The 23958-nt window shown below is 36.5% G+C and overlaps 1 protein-coding gene across 5 annotated transcripts in view; it reads right to left on the reverse strand.

Annotated features, from left to right (window-relative positions):
- The window catches only part of STRN3 (striatin 3), a 44165-nt gene extending 20848 nt beyond the window's left edge, over window positions 1–23317 (reverse strand). The window contains exons 1-7 of one of the 5 annotated variants that reach the window (XM_062619386.1): window positions 23136–23317; window positions 18179–18252; window positions 16805–16883; window positions 16325–16504; window positions 15731–15863; window positions 14017–14158; window positions 6111–6221 (exon numbers count right to left, since the gene is read on the reverse strand). In XM_062619386.1, coding sequence (XP_062475370.1) covers window positions 6111–6221; window positions 14017–14158; window positions 15731–15863; window positions 16325–16504; window positions 16805–16883; window positions 18179–18252; window positions 23136–23164 — 748 coding nt within the window. In that variant the 5' untranslated portion in view covers window positions 23165–23317. Of the gene's footprint in view, window positions 1–6110; window positions 6222–14016; window positions 14159–15730; window positions 15864–16324; window positions 16505–16804; window positions 16887–18178; window positions 18253–23135 lie in introns of all 5 variants that reach the window. The other 4 variants (XM_062619385.1, XM_062619389.1, XM_062619388.1 and 1 more) reach the window with 4 other exon arrangements.
- Window positions 23318–23958: the final 641 nt, after the last annotated feature.

Here is a 23958-nt window from a genome sequence, read left to right on the forward strand (position 1 = left end):
ACAAAAATAAGCTTTAAAATGAGGGGAAAAAGTACAGACAACTTATAATGGGGGTGCAACAAACAATTAACTTTCCCTGCTTTTGAATGGTATTTAAATTGTAGAAATTGTTTATTAAACACAAGAGCAAGAATGCTTCCACCATTTCATGGAACTACAGATGTATATTACCCTTATTACTAGCATGCCTCTGGAAACAAAGCATACTAAATTATATGTGCATTATATTCATTACGTAGACACTAGCAAACAAAAATTGTACTATTTTTTCTTTTAATTAATAAATTCATTCCTGCTTCCACCTTAGAGCTTGCATATCAGAAAATCAAGCTTTGGTCATAAAGTGAAATTTCAGTGACAGAATCTCTTGAAAGAAAAAAATCCACAACGATGCAAGACATAACCAGCTTTTAATCGCTTAAAGAGTCCTTCCTGGGACTGCAGGCAGTTATATTGCAGAACATTAAAAATGACGTGTTTACTATATTTAAAAGGGCATATTAGAACTTACAAAATCTTCAAGTATGTCCATTTTTTAGTAAAGTCTGCATTAGGAAACAATTTCTGATATATACTCTGAGGTGACATGCGCCATTTTTATTAAAAAGGAAATCAAAACTAAACCAAAGCTATTTTTCAAATTCTCAAAAAAGTAAGAAGATAAAAACTAATTACAGATGACTTAAAAGCAGAACTGTTCATTTAAGCAGCTAAACACTAAAACACTCAAATATCTGATCAATTTTTATATCTTAATGACAAAAACTGGTTAAAATTCATGTGTTCAAAAATAACTACCCATCCATAACTGAATTCTCTGGAAATAATGGAGATAATGGAAAATTCTTCAGAGGTATGACAATGGGAAACATTTCTGGAAGGAGAATCACAGCAGAAGAATACGATGCATACCCCAAGAAGGATGCTTTGTAACTATTCTCATTAATACTTGCAGAACACTTTCATTTTGCCAAATATAGAATCCCTATACTCTTTTTTTTGTGTGTGTGTGCATGCTTTTGATATTGCTCTTTTATAGAACACTTAGTATTCCAATTAAATCTATGAAGGCTGATACCCAGAACTTGTCTGAGAAGAAAAATGGCTTCCAGAAATTTCTCTTGTGCAACAGAACAGACTTGTTGAGTGTTTTCATTTCACTCTCATGTAGAAGTGAGTCTAGAAACCTGTGACCTCAGCTAATGAAGTGAGTGTAAAATAATAAAAACAAGGAAAGTCTCTTTTGCATCAGTCTTTCCCCTCCTCCCGCCCAACAGGCACTAGGCTGATAGGATTTCATTTCAAAGATACATTATTTAATTACAGTCAGGAGGTGAAACCTCACAAAAACGGTCATTCTTAAAACGCCAGGTTTCGACCAGACAGACCACAAAGCTTGCTTTTGCCTTTGTTCCAGCTGGTTGCCAGCCAGCCACCTACAGTGATCAGCAGCAGACACATTCCTAAAGATACTATAGGAAAATCAAGAAATGACATTATGGAAGTCATGGCTGGTACCGTAAGCTGTCTACTTTAATATACCCTTTGACTTCCAGCAGAAAACCCATTTGTCTCCTCCAACTCAATACGCATGAACTGTTCAAAACATGAATGGAAAACTACAAAAATGGCTTATAAACTATTACTCAGACCTAAACTGTAAGCATCTTTTTGAGGTGCTTTTACACCAAATATAAGGGCATGAAAAGTTTGACTCAGCCCACTCAAAAGCAGCTCCCCTGCTCTGCTACTCTGAGCCAGCCAATCAGTTAGTATGTCACTGATTAAGGGACTTTCAGCCTCACCTTTTAAAGGTCTTTGGTATGTTTAGTCACTTCTTGTCTTTCAGGTATAACCTCAGAACAGGCCTCTATCACTCCATACAGAGAGAAACTTCTTTCTGAAGTTCAGAAAATAGCAGCTACGGTTCCTAAGTTCTCTGTATTTCACAGCTGAAAAACGACAATATTCAAGACTGACATAAGAAGGCATGGAACTGCTTGAGCAAGTCCAGAGGAGGGCCCTGAAGATGACCAGAGTGCTGGGGAGCACCTCTCCCATGAAGACAGGCTGAAAGAGTAGGGCTTGTTTGGCCTGGAGAAGAGAAGGCTCCAGGCAGACCTTACAGCAGCCTTCTAGAGGGGCTCTCAAGAAAGCTGGAGAGGGATTTTTTCCAAGGGCATGTAGTGACAAGACAAGGGGAAGTGGCTTTAAGCTGAAGAAGGGCAGATTTAGGTTAGGTATCAGGAAGAAATTCTCCACTATGAGGCTGGTAAGACATTAGCACAGGCAGCCCAGAGAAGCTGTGGATGCCCTATCTCTGGAGGTGATCAAGCCCAGGCTGGATGGGGCTTTGAGCAACCTGGTCTCCTGGAAGCTGTCCCTGCCCATGGCAGGGGGATTGAATTAGATGACCTTTAAGGTCCCTTCCAACCCAAACCATTCTATGATACTGTGCCATCACCAGAGAGGACTGTGCAGATATCTCCTTTCAAGGAAGTGCAAGCATACCTTTATATAATTATTGAATTTTTTTAAATTGTTACGAAGAGATTTTTAAGGACAAGAATGTGCTGCCTCTGCATAAGCAGCTACGTTCAAGACACAAACTAGATGACTGTGTTTTATCCACAAGACTAGAAAAACAATGCAACCCCCCCCCAAAGAAACAAACAGTAAACATGAACCTATTATGAACAAAGGCAAAACCCCTACAGTCCCATATCAATCTATCCACCTTCAGAGATCAAAAGCAAAAAAGGTAATTGAATATTCAGCGCTGGAAAGACAGTCTGAGAAGCCATATGAAGATTTCTACTAGCTCTGAGATGTAACAGTCCAAGTCTGAATATAGCACAGGGATCCTTCTATATTAACAGGTCATGGTAATGAAGATGGTAAAATCCAAATTTGTTTTCATGTCTATTAACTATTATACTGTATTTCCAGAAAGCAAGGCTAGCAAAGTGAACGGGACAGACAATGTTTTGTAAATACAGAAAAATTACACTGAGGGAAAAGAGGAGAAAACTAAGAAATTCGAAAAGTTTCAAGGAAACTAAGGAAAAACAGTAAAAGGATCTTAAATTTTAACAGTGATGTACACATAAAAATTTAAGGCATGAAAACTACTCTTCAAATTGCTGAGAACACATTGTGCTGACCTGATAGTAGGAAATCAGATATGCATCACGTCCACTATTAAGTTCTCAAAATGTGACAGACTGCATTTGGAAAAGTCACCCCCTGATTTCCCTGCCAAAACCGGTCTTACCAAACCTGGGCAAGGAGCTGGCCTTAAATTCTGTAAAAGGCAAGCCTGATTTTACAGAAATAAAACTAACTCCTTACTTATCACAATGAAGTCCAGAATAGGTTGTGGTTGCTTTTTGGTTGCTTTATTTGTGTTGACAAAAGATGACCTAAATTAAGGCGTTCCACCCAAAAGAAAATACATGAATGCAGACTACAGAAGTATCAAAATAGAATGAAAACTACTTCTGCTCACTTACTCATCTCTCTGTATTTGGAATGAAAGTTACTATACCTAGTATAGGTATACATAGGTATATATAGGGCTATGAAGATAACAGTCTAAATGCAGATTATGCTAGTAACCAGATGCACATCCAACAAAAGAACCTGTCAGAATGTTTGCCTTATTATGCTGTCCTCAAAGCACTGCAAGAGGCGAGAGTCAATGCATTTATTTGATCTTTTTGATGATATATACTGCCATGCAGATAAACTCTGATATTGCTCAAAATAAACTGTCAGAAGTCTGACTATACACTGAAAAGAGATGAATATTCAGAAATAAGTTCACGAATTCTCATAGAGAAGGCTTTCAACATTGAGTCTTAGAATGTTGTAAGAAGCTGAGAAGAGAAAGTCTAGGAATCAAATAAACAGAATTTAAATAAATGTGCCCAACCTTAAAAGCATACTTTTACTGTATGTAAATTCAATTAGCTCAGTAATTTAGAGGCCAAGTTTTAATTGCAAACTATTATCATGAATGTGACACAAGTGCAGAACCCCACAAACCACTCTGTGAGGCTACAGGAGCTCAGGGTTTCCCAAAGGAGAATTTAAACCCCAAAACGCAAAATAGTGACATGACCTCACAGCATGGTGACACACAAGTGTCTCCTAAATACTCTTCTATGAACATAAGCAGTTTTCAAAATTACTTTAGATGAAGAAAATTTTTCCTTTAAATTTTGATAGTGGAATACACATTGTCAAAAGACAATATATATCAAATAATAATTGATGGCCAGCATGTCCCATCATTCATTGTACAAAACTTAATGTTACACTGTTTGCAGCAACTGTGGGAAAGTGGACAGGAAGAAAAAGTTTGATTAATGTTGCAAAGTTTTAAATGTCCCCACAGGACACTTCAGATAGAATAACTACTATTTATTTTTAAGCAAATTGTCACAACCAATTCAATTGGCAGCGTAGACCATTAAAATGCCCATTTTTGACAAAGTACTTATTTCTGATTGGCACGAATTATGCTCCTCTTCTGGAATTTTAATATTTACAGAGGAAAACCAGAAATATGATAGAAAAACAAAAAGGTGATAGAAATTCTTGACTGCACAGCAGCCAAGGAAACAAATGCAGGCAAGAAATCCTTTCTATGCAAGCCAATACCACTACACGAAGTTTGGAAGCCTAAGAAGAGTTTTTCATATAATTTATAATCCTAGAACAACAGCAGTCCCTGTTTTACAGATTCTTTCACCTTGCGCAAGCCAGGAAATATGAACTGTGTGATGGGGTGAGTAAGACGAGACAATCAAAAATTCAGTTTCTAGAACTTTCTTTATGCAATAACCTAAAGACAATTTTTGAGAGATAATTGCAAAAATCCCTTAATTTTTTTCTCCCAGAATTCAGAACATTTGCTGTTATTTTGCAGCAATTGTGCTTCCAAAAATGTGAAATTTAAAAAGAAAATTTCAAATAAGTCCATTTTAGTACAAAAAGGAGATTTCTAACCATAAAAATTACTTAATGTGAATTTGGTGCTGATTTACATGTAAAATGAGGATACATAAAAGTCAGGTGAAAATCCTTACTTCAAAGCCTTTCTATTTGTGTGTTTGTGTACGTGCAAGTCATGCAAAATTGCTGAAAGATCAACATGCACCGAATTTTAATGTTAGATGTTACAAAGTAAATTCAAATCTTAATTACAGAATTCTTCATGAAGTGTTATAGTTTAATTATCATTTAATATAGTTAGTACATATTCACAAAAGTTTTCAAATCAAGAAAAAATATTTTCACTAAACATCACCAAAAACTGCTATACTTTCAAAATAAGCCCACTGCAATTAAGGGAGCTTCTCTAGAGTGACACTGATTTACTAACACTATGTCCACTAAGAGCTTGGTATTGTTAATAACAAGTTACCAAGGCATTTTTACCAGGTACTTTGATACTGAAACTTGGTTTAACTTACATAGTTCAAACAGGTCAATTGGTCTGAAAACTCTTTAAGAGTACAGAGGCGTCAATCAAAATGTGGTAAGTGCACAGAGGCGAAGGGCACCATAAAGATTACATCCTAAAGAAATACACAGAGTTCATATTTACATGAAAGGCATTTTTAAAATTCTCAATGCCTTAGATTGTAAAAATAATGACAAGCCCATAGACAGTAGTTATACCTTGACTCAAGCTCATGTTTAAAAAATACCACAGTATCATACTTAAAAGAAGCAGATAAAGTTTAATTCTTTCAGAAAACTTCTTAAGAGTAGGAACATCCTCAAAATGCAAGCTCATTATTTTTACTCTCATATTTCAAAGCATTAAGCTCTCTCTACCTATTTAACCTTAAATTTTTAAGTTTTCAACATTTCTCATCTAGGAAATGGCTGTCAAAAGTTTTGACAGATTCACATTCAGCAGGTAGAAAGTTAAAGTTGGTTGCCCCCATTACAGAAAATGATGCTTACTGAAAACAAAACAAAACAACCAAAAATAAGACAAAAAACAGAACTTATGTGAAAAAAAAAAGGAAAAAAAAAGTCTTCTATATGAATAGGCAAAAAAGCGTTGCATTACAAGATTCAGAATCTGCACTTACTCTTTACCCCTTTCTTCCCCTTTCGTTCCTTCTTGTACTGTTCCTTCAGTTTACTTATTAGTCCCTGGTCTACATCCCAAACCTCAGCAGTTGGGGACAGGTCATCTTTGTCTACATGCAGCATATTATTAAAAGAAAAAAAATCAGCAATTGGCAATGCAAGCTGTTGGCGATTTACTATCATAGCTGTATAAGAGCATTATAAAAGTTCTTAATAAATCTTTACTTTAAAGGTGCAGTCTCAGTTTTAAGTTTACAAAATACTGTCTCATTTCACAAAGTATTCCAAGGCACTGTAAAATATCAGTTATATATTTGAAAATTGCACGTTAATTTGTTACTAAGCAGCAAACAAATTAAGTTTCATAACTGTTGGTTAGATACTTCAAAATACACAAAAATTCATTGGTGTTCCGAAACAATTACTGCATCTTTAGAAAGACAAGTGTTAAAAATTACTCAGCCAGTGTTTAATAAGCAAATAAAAGTATTCATGCTATATCTCACAAAAATGCAAGCTGATTAAGTCAGTGCCAGTTTCTTCATGAAGACCACCATGCATCCTTTCACACTCATTCTACATGCACAAGAAACAAACCTTGGTCCTATATATAACCAAAGCAACTAGTCTATAAATACAGCTTTATACATAAAGATGAAGTAATTCACATAGGTGAATAAATTGACATCCCACTGCATTCCAGCAATTAAATTACAATTAGCAGAAATACAACATTCCACAGCAGTTTCAGAAAACATGTCTTTTGCTGTTTGATGAATATTGCAGAATTAAATATTCTCCAAGAAAAGCTGAGTCTCCACTTTTCTAAACTATCCACCTCAAACATTTCTGGAAACAGAATTAATAGAAGGATAAACTTGTTTCTAAGATAAGATAAATGTAACATCTGCAGAAGCACTTTTGCTGTAGCCAACAAGGCAGCAATAAAACTTTGTGTGCCAGTTCAGCTTATGCTCATAAATTCTTTAGCAATAAAAAAAAACCCCAAACAACTTAGCTCACCAGTTCCCAACTTCCAATCATACCTACAATATCAGTGTTTCCATAAAAGAGCTACTTTTGAAGTTATAAACATTACAGTAATAAAAGCGCATAGGAAGAGCCATACACAACAGAAACAAAGAAGCATGCATTTAGGATGCAAACCAGTAGGAGTTATTCCAAGTACATGTTTCATAACAAAACATGACAATTAAGAAGATATCCTAGGATACTGATGCATCTACTGTCATTCAAATAGGGCTGATCAATGACAAGAAGAAACAATCTTGATCAAAGAGATGGAAGATAAGAACACCAAGGATGACAGGGCATGAAATGGGCAGCTTAAAGGTGGCAAAGTCCCATGAGCTGTACATAAAGAACTGTAGAGAGGGGAATGAAACGATAACGTCCTACACCAAATGGCAGCTACAGCTACCAAATCACAAAGACCTCAAACTTTATGACTGCAGGGCTAAAACACTGAGAGAGAATAGTGATTAGTCAGAATATACAAAAGGCACAGAAAGGTAAAACTGAGCCAAATCAAAAGAAGGAGGAAATTATAAAACCAAAACAAACAAAAAAAAATCACCACAACCTAAAACCCAAGGAAAGGAAATTCAGTTAAGAACAAATTAAAATAATGATTAAAAAAAAAAATACCAAAGCACAGTTAATAAAAGGAAAATAATCAGCTAGATTGCAGCACTGCAGAGAACTGGGGAATTAAACTGAACCAGAAGCTGACCATACGTAACAGCAATGTAATGCTGCTGTTAAACAAGCAAAACCCACTCCAAAACAACCCTAAAGCCACAACAAAACTGTCTGGCATATTTTTAAAGATGTGGAATATTAGTGTATTGAGACAGGAGTAGTCCAAATAATTCCGTGGACAATTTTGGTGATGATAAAAATTGAAGGAACATGTCCAGTCTGTGTTCCACACCAGAAGTTAAAAACATGTCTGCAGACTGCAAAACAGTGCATTAAATATCAAGACAAAGAAATTGAAGGAACTGGGCTCATTCAGTCAACAGAAAACAGGAAAAATATAAGCTTGCAGACATAAGTACTGAAAAACAGTGCTATCAGCTGCTGTTCCAAATAGAAAACTAGATAAAACACTAACGCTGATTAACCAGAGAGGCTGTGAAATCAATTTCAATAAAGATTTCTAGGAAATCTAAAGCCAGCAGTGTGTTTCAGGTATGCACAGATGGACTTAGCTATTTCAGAACAGAGCCGTAAGACCACCTCCATAACTACCTCTAGTTATAAACTTCCTCAAACTGCCTGTAGTGTTCACAGCCCACACTAAATTGACATCAGGACAGGGCAGAGGATCTGGGATGTTCACTAGCCAATGGTAGTTGGTAGAGAAACAATTTATTTTGGTTTTTAAGATGCCTCCCAGAGTCCTGGGCACAGTCATTCTTTAAATTTGTCCACCTGTAAACAGAACTTTTTGTCTTTCATGAAGAGAAATATTCAGTGATGAACACAGTCATCGAAATTTAAGCAAAACAAAAAGATTATATAATAATGTATGTATTTATTCCTGTTTGCTTAAGCAAGCACAAGTTCTACATGCATCTTTTTCTTGATGATACTGTATCACCAAAAGGCATTTATAAATTCTTTAATCTAAGAATGAACATTCATTTTTTAGCATGCTGCATACTTTAATCCTTTATTTAACACTGTTTGAATTTACTCATTTTCACTATTTTGAAGACAAGCTGTTCTTCAGTAAAACATGTTGCGTGACAGGACACTTTAAATCACAATGTTTGAAAATAATTTAAGACTCAAAGTACATTAAACGAGGCACCTACAAAATAGAAAATGTGTTTCTAAGAAGCGGTATACAGGCAGGCAAAAACAAGCAACCCAAGCTTCCACACTCAGTGGCTGGTTTGCAGAAGTCTCCAATAGAAAATATAACTATCAAATTTGACAATGAAACATTTTAGCATATCTGAAATTAGACCTACAGATAATACTTTGACAATTATGTACTGGAGTGATAATAAAGCAAGACTAGGCAATAGATCTAGAGGCTAAACACCAGAAGTTTGGTTTCCAGATACTAAATAAAAGCATTATAAGGAAATGCACATGTAAATATTTACATTTTTTGAGAGAGCTTAAAACTTTGCAAGAGTAAAAACTGATAGAAGGATGGCAATGACAGGAAAACTAAAACAGGAAAAAAAAAATAATGCTAAGAAGAAACCAGAAGAACTACTTACATTATGAAGTATGAATTTTAACATTGAAGTTCCCCCTCAAAAATAAATGAATAAATGGATGGACCTGGAGATTTCAAGTTTCAGAGAGCTCAAAATAATGTAACAGGCTAAAATAAACTGGTTTAGGCAAAGTAGTATTTTGTTTTAGAAGGTGTTTCAGTGAGACAATACTTGTTATTTTTGATAGGTAATAAAGAAGCATTGTCTTTAAATACTTCAAATTTACATACTGATCTTTAAAGAAGTGACACTTAAGGCCAAGACTGGATAGATTATATCCTTAAACACCCATTTAAGGAAAGAGCAGCTGTACTGACATCAGTGACATACTATGAAAGAAGCACTGCTACTACAGTTAGAAGTACGTCTTCCGACTCACTATTTAAAGAGTAAGTTAGTACAAATTATACCACTTATAAATATTGTCTTCAAATGCCAAAATTTTGAACACATACTTTTACAGATGAAAGCAGGTTTATCTTTATTTCCTTCTCCCCACTTCCCTGCCCCAGACACAAGTGTTTTGGCAACAACAGAATTACTGCAGTTAAACTAGCTGTCACGAACATAGTTATCACTAAGTGTGTACAAGCTCCTAAAATGCTCTGAGTCATTTCTGCTATGAGTTCACTTAAACTGTAATAAAAGACATTCAAACTGCTCTCTGAAAAGTGGGGTTGGTTCAATTTGATTTTTAAAAAACATTCTTAGATTTTATTTTTACATTTGGGACAGTTTTTAACCAAACTGCTCAAAAATAAGTTTGAAAAAATGTAACTTGCAAAGCAGCACTGCAAAATAAACAGAATCCTCTACATTCTGGTTAACTACCTAAGAAGATGACAGAGACAGTAATCTTGGAAAGGAATGACTTGGTATATCAACCAACAAGCTAGTTCAGTAAGTTTCAGCAGTATGCTCTGAAAAAATGGATAAATCTTTGACTGCATGAATTATAGTATCAAGCTGTCTTTCCTTCTGCAGAGAACAGTGGTAAGACTGATGCTAGACCCAGAACTTTCTGCATTACTACACATTTGAAGTGATGTTGCAAACAAAGTCAAAACCTTGGCTTCAGAGTCTATGAGACTCCTATACCAAGAGATTTGCCTGTTCCGCTAAATAAAACTATAATCAAGAAACTAATGAAGTAACATTACCTTCGAAAGGGGAGCACCACTAAGCAACTAAAATACTTCTAAAATTGGATAGGTATTACCAAAGCTAAAGGTAACATTAATTTTCCAGCTTTATCTTCCAACTAGAAATAAGACTGAGTTTTAAAAATAAAGGCGACTAAATCCTTTGACACTAAATTCCAAGAAGGAATGCTTGCTAATCCCTGATACCTTCAAGATCAAGACTGGGTGATTTTCCTGGAAGATGAGCCAGTATTCTGATTCCTGTAGGTCTTTATATTCTCTTTGCTTTACAAAGTGTTCATCCAAGTATGACAAATTCATTGTCTCAATAACAAAATGGTCAAGATGATCTAGTGACATTATAGAATCATAGAATCGTTCGGGTTGGAAAGGACCTTAAGATCATCTAGTTCCAACCTCCCTGCCGGGACACCTTACGCTAAATCGTATCACCCAAGGCCTCGTCCAACCTTGTCTTGAACACTGCCAGGGATGGAGCATTCACCCATTCCAGTGCCTCACCACCCTCACAGGAAAGAATTTCCTTCTTAGATTCAACCTAAACTTCCCCTGTTTAAGTTTTAACCCATTACCCCTTGTCCTGTCACTCTCTAATGAAGAATCCCTCTCCAGCATCCCTATAGGCCCCCTTCAGATACTGGAAGGCTGCTATGAGGTCTCCATGTAGCCTTCTCTTCTCCAGGCTGAACATCCCCAACCTTCTCAGCCTGTCTTCATACAGGAGGTGCTCCAGTCCCCTGATCATCCTCGTGGCCCTCCTCTGGACTTGTTCCAACAGTTCCATGTCCTTTTTATGTTGAGGACACCAGAACTGCACACAATACTCCAGGGGAGGTCTCACAAGAGCAGAGTAGAGGGGCAGGATCACCTCCTTCAACCTGCTGGTCACACTCCTTTTGATGCAGCCCAGGATACAATTGGCTTTCTGGGCTGCAAGCGCACACTGAAGACGGCTCAGGTTCATTTTCTCATCAACCAACACCCCCAGGTCCTTCTCCGCAGGCCTGCTCTGAATCTCTTTTCTGCCCAACCTGTAGCTGTGCCTGGGATTGCTCCAACCCAGGTGCAGGACCTTGCACTTGGCATGGTTAAACTTCATGAGGTTGGCATCAGCCCACCTCACAAGTGTGTCAAGGTCCCTCTGGATGGCATTCCTTCCCTCCAGCGTATCAACGGAACCACACAGCTTGGTGTCATCGGCAAACTGGCTGAGGGCACACTCAACCCCACTGTCCATGTCAGCGATGAAGATGTTAAACAAGACCGGTCCCAACACCAACACCTGAGGGACACCACTCGTTACTGGTCTCCAGCTGGACATTGAGCCACTGACGACAACTCTTTGTGTGCAGCCATCCAGCCGGTTCTTTATCCACCGAGTGGTCCATCCATCAAATTGATGTCTCTCCAATTTAGAGACAAGGATGTCATGTGGGACAGTGTCGAACGCTTTGCACAACTCCAGGTAGATGACATCAACTGCTCTGCCCCTGTCCATCAGTTCTGTAGCCCCATTATAGAAGGCCACCAAATTGGTCAGGCAGGATTTCCCCTCTAGGGAAGCCATGCTGGCTGTCACCAAGCACCTTGTTGATTTTCATGTGCCTTAGCATGCCTTCCAGGAGAATCTGCTCCAAGATTTTGCCAGGCACAGAGGTGAGACTGACTGGTCTGTAATTCCCCCAGTCATCCATTTTCCCCCTTCTTGAAAATGGGGGTTATATTTCCCTTTTTCCAGTCATCGGGAACTTCACCTGACTGCCATGATTTCTCAAATATGATGGCCAGCGGCTTTGCAACTTCATTTGCCAGCTCCTTCAGGACCCACGGACTTGTGCACATTCAGATTTTTAAGATGGTCCCGAACCAGTTCCTCTCCTACAGTGGGCCCAAGGTCTTCATTCTCACAATCCGTGTGTCTGCCTTTCAAGACTTGGGTGGTTTGGTCAGAGCCACTGCCAGTGAAGACTGAGGCAAAGAAGTCATTCAGAACCTCAGCCTTCTCCAAATCCTGTGTAGCCAGTTCTCCTGAGAGCTTCCTGAGGGGGCCTACATTCTGCCTAGTCTGTTTTTTATTTGCTATGTACCTGTAGAATCCCTTCCTGTTATCTTTAATTCCTCTAGCTAAGTTTAATTCTAACTGAGCCTTAGCTTTCCTAAGCTGGTCCCTAGCTTCTCGGACAACAGCCCTGTACTCTTCCCATGCCACCTGTCCTTGCTTCCACCTATTATAAGCCTCTTTTTTCATTTGAATTTTCCTCAGGAGCTCCTTATCCATCCAAGGAGGTCTCCTGGCCTTCCTGCTGCACTTCCTTCTGGCTGGGATGCAACACTCCTGAGCTTGTAGCAGGTGATCCTTGAATATCAACCAACAGTCTTGGGCACCCCTGCCCTCTGGGGCTATATCCCATGCAACTTTCTGAAGCAGGTTCCTGAAGAGGCCAAAGTCTGCTCTTTTGAAGTCCAGGGCAGTGAGCTTGCTGCACGCTCTTCTCACTGTCCTGAGGATCTCAAATTCGAGCATCTCATGATCGCTGCATCCAAGGCTGCCCTGGAGCGTCACATTTCCAACGAGCCCTTCCCTGTTGGTGAGCACGAGGTCAAGCATGGCACCTCTCCTTGTCGGCTCCTCTATTACTTGCAGAAGGAAGTTGTCTTCTACACAGTCGAGGAACCTCCTGGATTGCTTGTGCCGGGCCATACCGTCCTTTTAGCCTTACAACAAAAGACTTAAGAGTATGCACCCACAAAATTGCCTTTACCACTGTTCAGATGGTCAATTTCCCACTTCAAGGGAGACATGAATTATTTTGTTCATTATCCTTTTTCCTATGCAAATTCTCTCCCTCTTTCAATTTCTTCTTTTGAAACACATAGGCTCCAGGAGTTTCTGACTTAGCACAGTTTGTTTCACATCAAATTATTAATCTACGTACTTTTCTTACCTACACTAAAATAGTTATGCCAGTACAATAGTACTTTTTGATTCTACAAACGCAAGCCACATTAGCAATAACATCTAAAAATCTCAGCCAGAAAACCTAAATACACTAATTGACCATTTTGACAAGTACACCAAAGAAATCTATTTAACTTGAGCCAGAAAGTTTAAAGCTCTTGATCAGGAAAAAAAAAAAAATGGAAAAAAAAGAATCTAGATATGAAAGCACATTTAATTCAGGTATAAAAATATTCCAAATCCTAGGTTTTCTTATTCAGGAAATAAAATATTCTATTTCAGTTTTGGAATGAAGACCAAAATCTGAAACAAACGTTAACTAGAATTGTATTTGTGGCAACTACAACAGCACATATACTATGTATAGAGACAAAAGTTTCAGCATCCAGTATACTACTAAGCAGCAGCATTTGATCACCACAATCATCCACACATCCACATCATCTTAGTAGGTACTGCAACTCTTTTGCACTATCATGAACAATTATTCCTTTATTTCTAAAAGCTTCTGCTAGCATCTTACCCCACTCTGTTCCATCTCCTGAACTTCGAGCTTCTCCAGCTCCCTCACCATCTTCAGCTGTCACTAAAAAATCAAATTCTTTCAAAGCTTCTTCAGTATCAGGGTCATCTGTAAGGTCAGCAGCTAAACCTTCATTACCAATCTGCAAGCAGATAAATGTTTTTCTGCATTTGAATCATGAACAGATTTTCTACTCAAATATTTAGAAACAATATAGATTACTCTCTCCATGTATGTAGTTTCAGGGGATAACATTTTTCAACATGAAATGCAGAAAAAGATAAATATAGCCAGATCTAGAGCTGCTTACTAAAAATGAAACAGAAAAAAAAGAGAGCAGTGCAGTGTAGTGTAGTGATTATTAAGAAATCAAAAGAATACTAACAACAAAAACAATCCCATACATCCCAATCTTTAAAACCTATCGATTGGAAAATTTTGCATTTTCTTGCAACATCAGCAGAAAAGCTTTACATAGAAACTGTGTTTTTTCCTGATCCAGAAGCCTTTTTCCCTTTTGCTTTGCAGTTCTATTTCAGTGTTAAACATAAGCTTGCAAAATACACTTTCCTCTGAAAAGTGTGTTTTTACTGGTCCTACCACATCTTCACCTTAAAACAAAAACCACCCCACATCAAGACGTCGGTGAAAAGTTTCCTTTTATTCTGCAAGTGAAGAAAAATTTCCACATGGGGTTATGTTTTTATAACTTGGACAATATTGTCATCCTTTCGCAGAAGACAATTTTAACAAAGATACCTATAAATGATGCTTATACTTTCTATAAAAAAAAACAAGCTTTGTTAAGAATTTTTTAAAAACTAAGTAATGCCTTCATATCTGCTTTGGAGATTTACTCATTAGATAATTTTTTTATCACATGATCTACTGCCTTAGAACAAAAAAAAAAAAATCCACTGATTGCCTGCTTAATCTGTTTACCAAAAGTGCAAGTTAATACCAAAGGTATGGTGAAAAACCCTCCCTGACAGTTCAAATTCGGAGATTAAGACTTGTGTTAAGACAAGCTAATGTTGCTATTTAGGAAAATCCAATACAGCCACAAGGGTCATAATGCTACAGAAAACTCTACTGAGAAAAAAGTAATAGAACTGTGAGTACAATGTTCATAAATAAACCTCTTTACATGAAGAAACCCCAATGAGAGAGATATTCTTCCAGTACAGGAGGAATATAACTAAGAAAGTACACGTAAGACAAAGTTTCTCACAGAATGGAAAACTAAAAAAAAAAATAAATCAGAACCAAACTACTGCAGATTAAGTCTCTGCCAGGCTCTTAAAGTATTTAATAAAAAGCTGCATAAAAGGAAGAATTAAAGAACTATTTGACATGGAAATTATTTTGTTTTAAATTACTGATTTAGTTCCTTCTAATAAATTATCCCTACCTTCTCCAAAACTTGGAAAGGATGCACACTGTATTGTGCTAAATTTGCCTCATAAAGGCCCTCAAAAGTATGCAGAGAAGCTAGGATGGCCAATCAGTTACCTCTTTCAGCAATTAATTCACATTTGCAAACAAATAATGCATTAACAAAACTACCAAATTTACCAATACTGCATCTGTTCACAGTCCATTCAGATAACACAGGTACAACATTTTAACATTTATAGTCATCTGGAAAAAAAAAAAAATCCCTTTTTAAAGGGGATTTCAGACTATATATATCTAAAAAAACCCAAACATTTACTTTGTGTTTCTTATTTATCCGGTGCTTTTCTTTTCCGTCTGCAATATCTTCTATCATGTCACTCTCTTCTTCTTCATCACTATCATCTGCATTTTCTAAGAAGTTAAACGTTTCAAGAACATCACCAGAATTCCTACATAAATAGAAACATCAAGAGAGAATCCATTTTACTTGCTGAAGAGATTTTAGACGATTAATCAGATTAAATGCAACTGCTACCCAACAGCTTAAGAGCTTTAAAACAAGCAAAACAACAAATATGAAGAAGTTTCTATAGCTGCCCTAATTCCTTGTTGTAAAAGCACCACTCAACCAATCTTTCCTTAAAATAATTCCAAAGGGTTATATGACAAATTCAACTTCAATACACTACATATTTTCCTGCGTGTATATATATAATACACACATATGTATGTAATACAGATACCTATGTTCCTATGTATAATCAATTTCACTGAAGTTCAAAATCATTTGTAGTCTGTTACACCCATACCTGTTCAGAGACTCTACAGCTGAAAGTTCAATATGAAATGACTGGCACATATCAATGGTGAAGAAAAGCAAAATTCAGGCATTTCTTATCCCTTCACTTACCTTTTGATTTCCTGTCCCTTTTGTTTTGATGAAGGAGATTCACCCCCATTGAGGATTTGCTCCAAGTTCTTTGTCTCTACTGAACCATTTGGTTCTGAATTGGAGAGCCCAAGCAAAGACCTTACTCGCTGGGAGCGTACATCCAGTATTGTATCTGTATAACCTACTTCCTGAAGATACCTAGAAGCATTAAGAGAAAAAAGAGGAAAGCGTATTTGAGAGAAAAGGAAGGAATTTAGTATTGACTGTTAAAAACTAATGCCACTATTACACCATGGAAAAATAAGCATCGCTGTTAATCCATTTCATATGGAAAACCTTACTCTATGCTGCCCACAGCTCAAGACTATGAAGTTCAGAAAAATGAACCACGATTTATCCACCTCAATTACTGTGTTTCATAGAGTAAGTATATACATACACACAGCTTGTACTTCACAGAAAAGCTTGAATACACAGATATTCAACAACATTACTTACTGTCTCAGTAACTGTCTGCCTTGCTTCCAGGTCAATTGGCTATTTTGAGGTACTGCGGGAACCTCCGTATCTTTGGTTTCTTCTGAAAGATACAGTGTCATAGTTGGGTGGCTTTGTTTGTTTGAACTCAATTTACTTTTTACAAAATACCAATGAAACTAAAAGCTTCAGATCAGATGCAGCGCTTTTCAATTAATTTTTCCCCTAATTTGTGGCTGAAGCATCGGGCAAATAATTGAACAGAATCATTGAAAAATCCTGACCTCTTAACACGCAGAAAAGTAACCACAAAAATATTTAACTTGTACATAAAAGAATGTGCACTGAAGTGTTACTGCTAAGAAAACAGGCTGTATCTGTTTCACAAAGCAGAGATGCTTAGAAAGCAGCACAAAAAATACAGTTCGAATAAATGAAGTAGTGACATACATCAGCATTTGCAGAAAACTAACACGTCAAGTTTGACAAATTCCATCAGTTTACTATCAACAGTTAAAATCTAGAAGCACTGCATTTTTACCATGGTAGAGGCTATAAAACATAGCACAAACTAAAGTTTAAGAATTTTAACTTCTGACTTATAGTGCGTTTAAATACATGGGAAAAATCCCATCAAGCAAGAAATATGAATCATGATGTCTAGTTTCAACTGAATACGAAAACACTTCTAAAACAGAAAACAGACAAAAAAAACGGGGTGGGGAATAAAGACCTACATTTCAAGAGAAGCTACATGCAATTCTGCTTATTAAGTAGTCTAATGCATGAAAAAATCCTTTCCTATATCTGTAGTACTGTTAAGAGCAAGAATGTTATGATCAGCTTGATATCTACATTGCAAAACAAAGATGTACTCCAGAGTACCAATAAGAACAGTCTGTTTTTTCTCTTCGAACTTTTTTTCCCTTGATTTAAGATAAAACCAGAAGCTCTGAAACTTTTTTTTCCCCACAAGCCAATGCAGTACAATTTTTTTTTCATTCTATAAAACCACCAAATACCAACAGTATTTCTTATGTTTATTCTGCACTTATCCCCTCCTTCCAGATAGATGGCAGAATGAGGAAAAAAAAAATAGTAAATCCTTCAAGAAGGGATATTATCAGAAATAATGAGAAGCAGCAGCTAAATAGGAACTGTATAACCTCATTTAAAGGTTTTTTTGACATTCAGAGCTCTTTCAGAAAAGGTCAATTAATTCTGATTTTCAGATCAAACATCAGGTAATCAATGCCAAACCTTTCCTTGAGATATTCTCTAACATACCTGGAGATGGGGTGCAAGGAGACTGAATGCTGCAATAAATTGAGCACAGCAAATCTACAACACCATATAAACAAATAACACTGAAACAGACTATTGTAAAAAAGTTACCTGAATCAAAAGTTGGCATTTTCAAGTCACCTTGGTTCAATTCTGTGCCATATTTTAATTTATGGTATTTTGCCCTGAAAAAGCATACAAATGATTAAGAAATTAGTGTACGATGCTCTTACCAGATCATAACATTCTACTATTCTCATTTAAAACCATACTAACAATATAATTTATCCAAACAAAACTCTTGTGATCATTACTGCATCATACAATTATTTCTAGGCTTTCAAGAACACGGTTTTGAATCAATTTACAGATGAGGGTTTAGTATGTTCTCCAAGAATTTGTTTTTCCATGTGTGTGGGCTACTATGAGAACCTTTAAAGAAACAGTTGGCTCAAGTATTTAGCAGACAGTATTTTTGCTGCTGTAGCACTGTCATTGCTAGCCAATCACACTACAAGAAATGAACCTCATATTCAGGATTCCTGCCTTTTTGTCACCTTCAAAATTCCTCTTCAATTTTTCTCCTGTTCTGTCTTTGCTTACGATGGAGATCTTTCCCTCTAAAGAAACATCCTGGAGTGCGATTTCCCTCATCACATGTATTCTTTTCCTGATTTTTCTCTTCCTCATTGACTAGAGGCTTAGCTTCCAATTCCTCAGTCCACCAATGCAAATATGCCCCACTCCTTCCCATCTCCTGATTGTTGATCTTCTAACCTCTCCTTCTCCATCACTTTTTAAAAATCACTCTTCATGATACTATTTTCAGGCAGGTATGCATGAGTCTTCCAAATCTTACTCTCTACCCACATTGCCGATCAATATGTCTTAAGCTCCCTTTACCTTCAGGAATACCACATGAACTACTGACACCTAAATCCTGGAATTCTGTATCTTAGATCTTTCAGTTTGACTTTTGCCTTGTAGATCATTTGCAACAATACTCAAAATCTCAGGGAAAAGAACTCTAGATCTTCTGCAGTAGAGCTAAGGTGAAAGATCTCTGCAAAAATCTTAGCAGCCACATTTTAAGGAAGTCTCTATAAAATATGACTGTCTTCATAATTCTGTATTAACATTTGACCAAAGCTTTAAGAATAACTAAATCTAGCTTCCACCAATCTTAGAGACTACTCCTGAATATGAAACATCCTGAGAAAAGATATGTAATGGAGTGTATGCTGGGTGGACACAATGAAGGATTTTCAACAGACCTTCTCAAACAGCTGCACCACTGCTGCAAGTTTTTTCCAAATGGAAGGTAAAGTTTATCTCAAATGCTGTCTGACTTACTTGATGGTATAGAAGATTCTCTTCTATATTACAGAAGTTTCTGCTAAACTTGCAATTAGGAACAGTCTCATTAACAAACGGTCAGTAGATGGCACTATGGACCCTTTATAGGAAGATAAAATTCTGCATTTTGTAGCAATTACAGCAGAAAAACTGTAAGGCTCCTGAAGAGTAGGTATTTGCATGATCTGAATCTGACTGCCTGCCAGTTAAACAGTAATAAATTATTTGTTTATATGCTCATGTTTCATTCATGCACTAGTAAGGCTGTCTATCCTAGGTGCTCTCTTTAAACTGAGAGACAAAGCTTTGTTCCACATTATAATAAGGCAGTGTTCCACCAAGCCCTCTAGATAAAGTGCACATGCTATGATTTATACTGTACATCTGGTTAAAAAAGAAACAAGCAAAAAGAAAATAATTAAGAAATTGTGACATTAAATAAAGCTACCAAAATGCATTTGCTTAATTCATACGTGAAACCAATAAAGCACTGTAATTGAAAAGCCAACATGTATTTGTTCAATTCAAGCTGTATGAAGTACCATTTAGGAGCAGCTGTTCTACTCTGGAGCCACAATTTCAAAACAATAATTAAAATTCTGCTTTAATTGTTCATTAGAGAAGATGATGATATATCTGATCTAAAATTATACCAATGACTAGCCACTACAAATAAGTGGAACTACTGATGCATGTACCGAGATCAGTTCTTTCCCATCAACTTCTGTTTTACAGTAAGAAATTAATCTTATTAAATTCCAATAAGCTATATCTTTGCACATGTATCCCTTTCTGTATTGTTGCATAAACAAGGGTAATTACTACATATCTTAAAAATTACTAGCAAGCTACATAGTTGTTGACAAGCCAGTGACCTTATGCCCCCACAATACATAGTAACTGAACTCTACAGAAGAGGCGTATTTTGAATCCTCTGAGTACTGACTTGATACTCTTCTAAGACTAGGTTTCTATGAGTGAAGTAAAAGAAAGAGAAATAACGCCCTACACCGATTTAACTGCCTGCTATTTAGCTGTTGAATCCTACCACTCATTTGCAAGGATATAAGCCACCCCATAAAGTCAAAATATAGTCACAGTTTAATGATCTCAGCAAGTCTTACTGATTTAAGCACAGCACTATGCTAATGAAGGTTGGAGTAAAGTGTCTCTGAGTACATAACAGAAGTCTTCCTGGGTCTCAAAACACTATAAAGGAATATACATTAGCTACAGACAAAAAAAAAACACCTCAAAACGTAGAACTATACTTAAGCCCAATTTCATTACAAAAACTGATATAGGACTACCAAAATATTTGAGGACATTAAAATGGTAACATTTTACTTCTGAAAACATTATCACACAATGCATACACACTTACAGATGAATACTAGAAATGTCAAACTATTTTGTAACTACTACTGCATTTTATTTAACCTTACACACTGATGTCCTGTTTCATACGTTTTTTCTGAGAAATCAGTCATCATTGTCCGAGTGATTTCATTTCTGACTCCCTATAATCTGATATTTTACTGCATGACTCTTTGACAGCATCAGGAAGTTAAAAACAAACACAGAAAGGCGGCAGAGGTGGAACACGTGCAACACAGTTTTTGCCATCAAGAATTTTCAGACCTGGAATTGAATTTCTTTTCATTAGTTATGATTCTTGACTCAGAGGAACAATGGCAAAAAAGTAACCTTTTTTAATCTGAATTTTTCACTCAGTGCAACAACCAAGAAACTAACATACTGTCGTTCCTGGATGATTTGCTGACAAGTCAGTACCTGTTTGCTTTCCTTGCTCAATCCATCATACTTTCGCAATTAGATCCCCTCAAACTACTGGGCATTTGTAGAGATAAAATAACAGACAGCTTCCTTGTTGCCTCCCACACATTCACCAATCATCCCCAGACTTTCAGTTCCTGTTTTCAGCAATCTTCATGAGAATTCTGGCTGGAACTTAAGCAAGGATTTTCCTCTTGCAAAGTATGCAGTGTTGGCTTGTACCCACTAGCCACAAGAACTGAAGCAAACTCCATGTTCTGCTGTTCTGCTTCTGTTGTACATGTTTACAAGTTTCTTGCCCATCAGATGAATTCTGGAATTTTACAGGAAGTCTAACTATAAAGGCAGCTGCATTTCAGGAGAAATGCAAGAATGAGATTTCACCAGTGCTATTCGTCTTCAAATTCTGCAAATGATGTCTTCACACTCCAGCTGTAATTAACTGCCTCTGATTTATCTCAGTAAGTAGGCGATCCTCACAGCCTTATGGTTGTGTATCCTTATGGTATCTCTGTACATGCAGCATACAGAGTTTATTATTGCCACAATAACCAAAATGCTTCTTTTTACTTCAGAAAATTACTTATACTCAAGACACTTGGGTTTCTCATAAGTGTCTTGGGTATAAGTAATATTACTCCTTTGATATGCTCAATATCCTTTAAAGGAAGAGTACACACACCCCAACACTTTGCATACTTTTCCTCTGCCTTGAATCCAGAGTGACCTGCAAATTACCTGTATGATGTAACAATGTAACTTTTAGTCTTCCAGGGCTTGGAAACCCGGCCTTACTTTTGTTTTTGAGGACAGGGCTGAAAGAACAAAGAGATCTTTCTGCCTCTTCACCAGAAAACACAGGATGTGCCAATACGGCTTTCTGTATGAACTCAGGCTGTTTTCTGAAGCACCTTTATACTGGACACTTCATGGACATATGTAGTCATCCTTGCCCAAAACGTTAGTTTTTAGTGTGAAACCAACTAATTGAAATTATCTTTGTACTAGTCACACTTAATTCATAATGGAAAATACATTTAGACACACTCTAGAATGACTAACTTAAAAATGCCTAGGTGAAGCCTCACTACACTTTGCTACAAAATTTTAAGTTTACTCTGGCAAAAACATTCCTTCCACTCAAAAATTAATGATTAAAGGCTACTTGTTTTGTTGCCTAATTCAACTACTTTTGAAGAGCATGATAAAATTAAATATAAGAATTGAATCCTCTACTGAAGGTATAGGCACATGGCAGGATTATTTTACTAGTGTTTTTGCAGAATTAACTACTAATTTTGATCAAACAAAATAACCAGAGCATGTAGCTTTGAAGGATATTAGCCTGCATGGACTGAGTGGAATTTAAATTCTTAAAGCACTAAAGCTACAGAAAATGCACCTACTAAGACTAGACATTCTAGCACCTACCACACGAAAAAAGACATATTTCAAAATGTAAAGCTAACTTTTGAAGGATTACATTCTGACATAAAACAGTTTTCATCATGCAACACATACACAATAGTTGTAGAGAATCAAGAGAACAGTATTTTTCATTCTTTCAAGCTTAACACGTAAGAGCAGATAAAGGTACAGTAGTTAAGATATAAATGTTTGGAACATTTATTCTTACTTAGTACACCATTACTCTAACTCAGAAAAGGGAGACTGTCCAATTTGCACTTCGTGTGATTAAGATGCGAATCCAAACAATTTGAAAATTATTCAACTTTTAATGATAGCAGACACTAAAGGTTGTAAGAAAATGCAGTGTAAAGATGACCAACCATAAAGACATCTTATACAAAGTAACAGAGAATCTCCTAGTAAAGACAGTTCACACATGACTGAATTCCTTTTAGTCTGTAAAGTTTTCCAGGTCAGATAAAAGCTGAACAATTTGTATACATACCTTTCTTGTTTTAATGCATATTCTAACATTTTTATTCTTCTCACTAAATCTTTCTTCAAATTTTCTTGACCCTTTCTTTCCCCTTGTAAAAACGCTATCCGAGCCTGAAAACACACACACAAAAAAGAAAAAGGATAACAGATTGTATTCTATTCTGTTCTCAAAACAAAGCGAAGGGGAAGAGGGAAACAACAACAAAAATAATATATTTTTATTAATTACTTTGATCATTAACAACAAATACTTCTACACTAGAGACCAAATATTACTTTCTGTTCATAAATGTTGGGAACTTTAACTTGAAATAAAGGCATTTAAGTTAGTGTAGCAGCTCTGAAAGAAGGCACAAACAGCAGTCATATGAAACATTTCAACAGATGCACATATTTTTGCCCTTATGGTGTTGTTAGTATAAATTCTATTACACGTTTTCTTCCAAAGCCCAAAGCCATACTAAAACAGGTACACAGAATACTTCTAAGCAACTTAGGTTTTAATGCCAGTATAGATTAAGATTCTAGATTAAGAAATGGTAACACGAATACCAACACAGAATTCACAGAACCATGACAGAGGAAACAGCTATATTTTACAGATTCACATTTTACTTAACTATTGAAGATGGCTAAAGATTAGAATATCAAGTGAGAATTTGGTTTAGTGTGCTGTTCTATATGAAGAAAAATACCTTTTTCTATGTATTTTTCTTTTTAAGCATCAATCCTATTAACCACCAAACTTACAAACAAGCAGTTAAGCTTTATACTTGCCTGCTAACATAGTAGGTATCAACAAATTCAGCAGAGCATACAAGCTATCAATT

Source organism: Pezoporus occidentalis, unplaced genomic scaffold (assembly GCF_034315485.1).
Source record: "Pezoporus occidentalis ecotype Australia unplaced genomic scaffold, CSIRO_AGI_Poc_V1 ctg21, whole genome shotgun sequence".
NCBI lineage: Eukaryota > Metazoa > Chordata > Aves > Psittaciformes > Psittacidae > Pezoporus > Pezoporus occidentalis.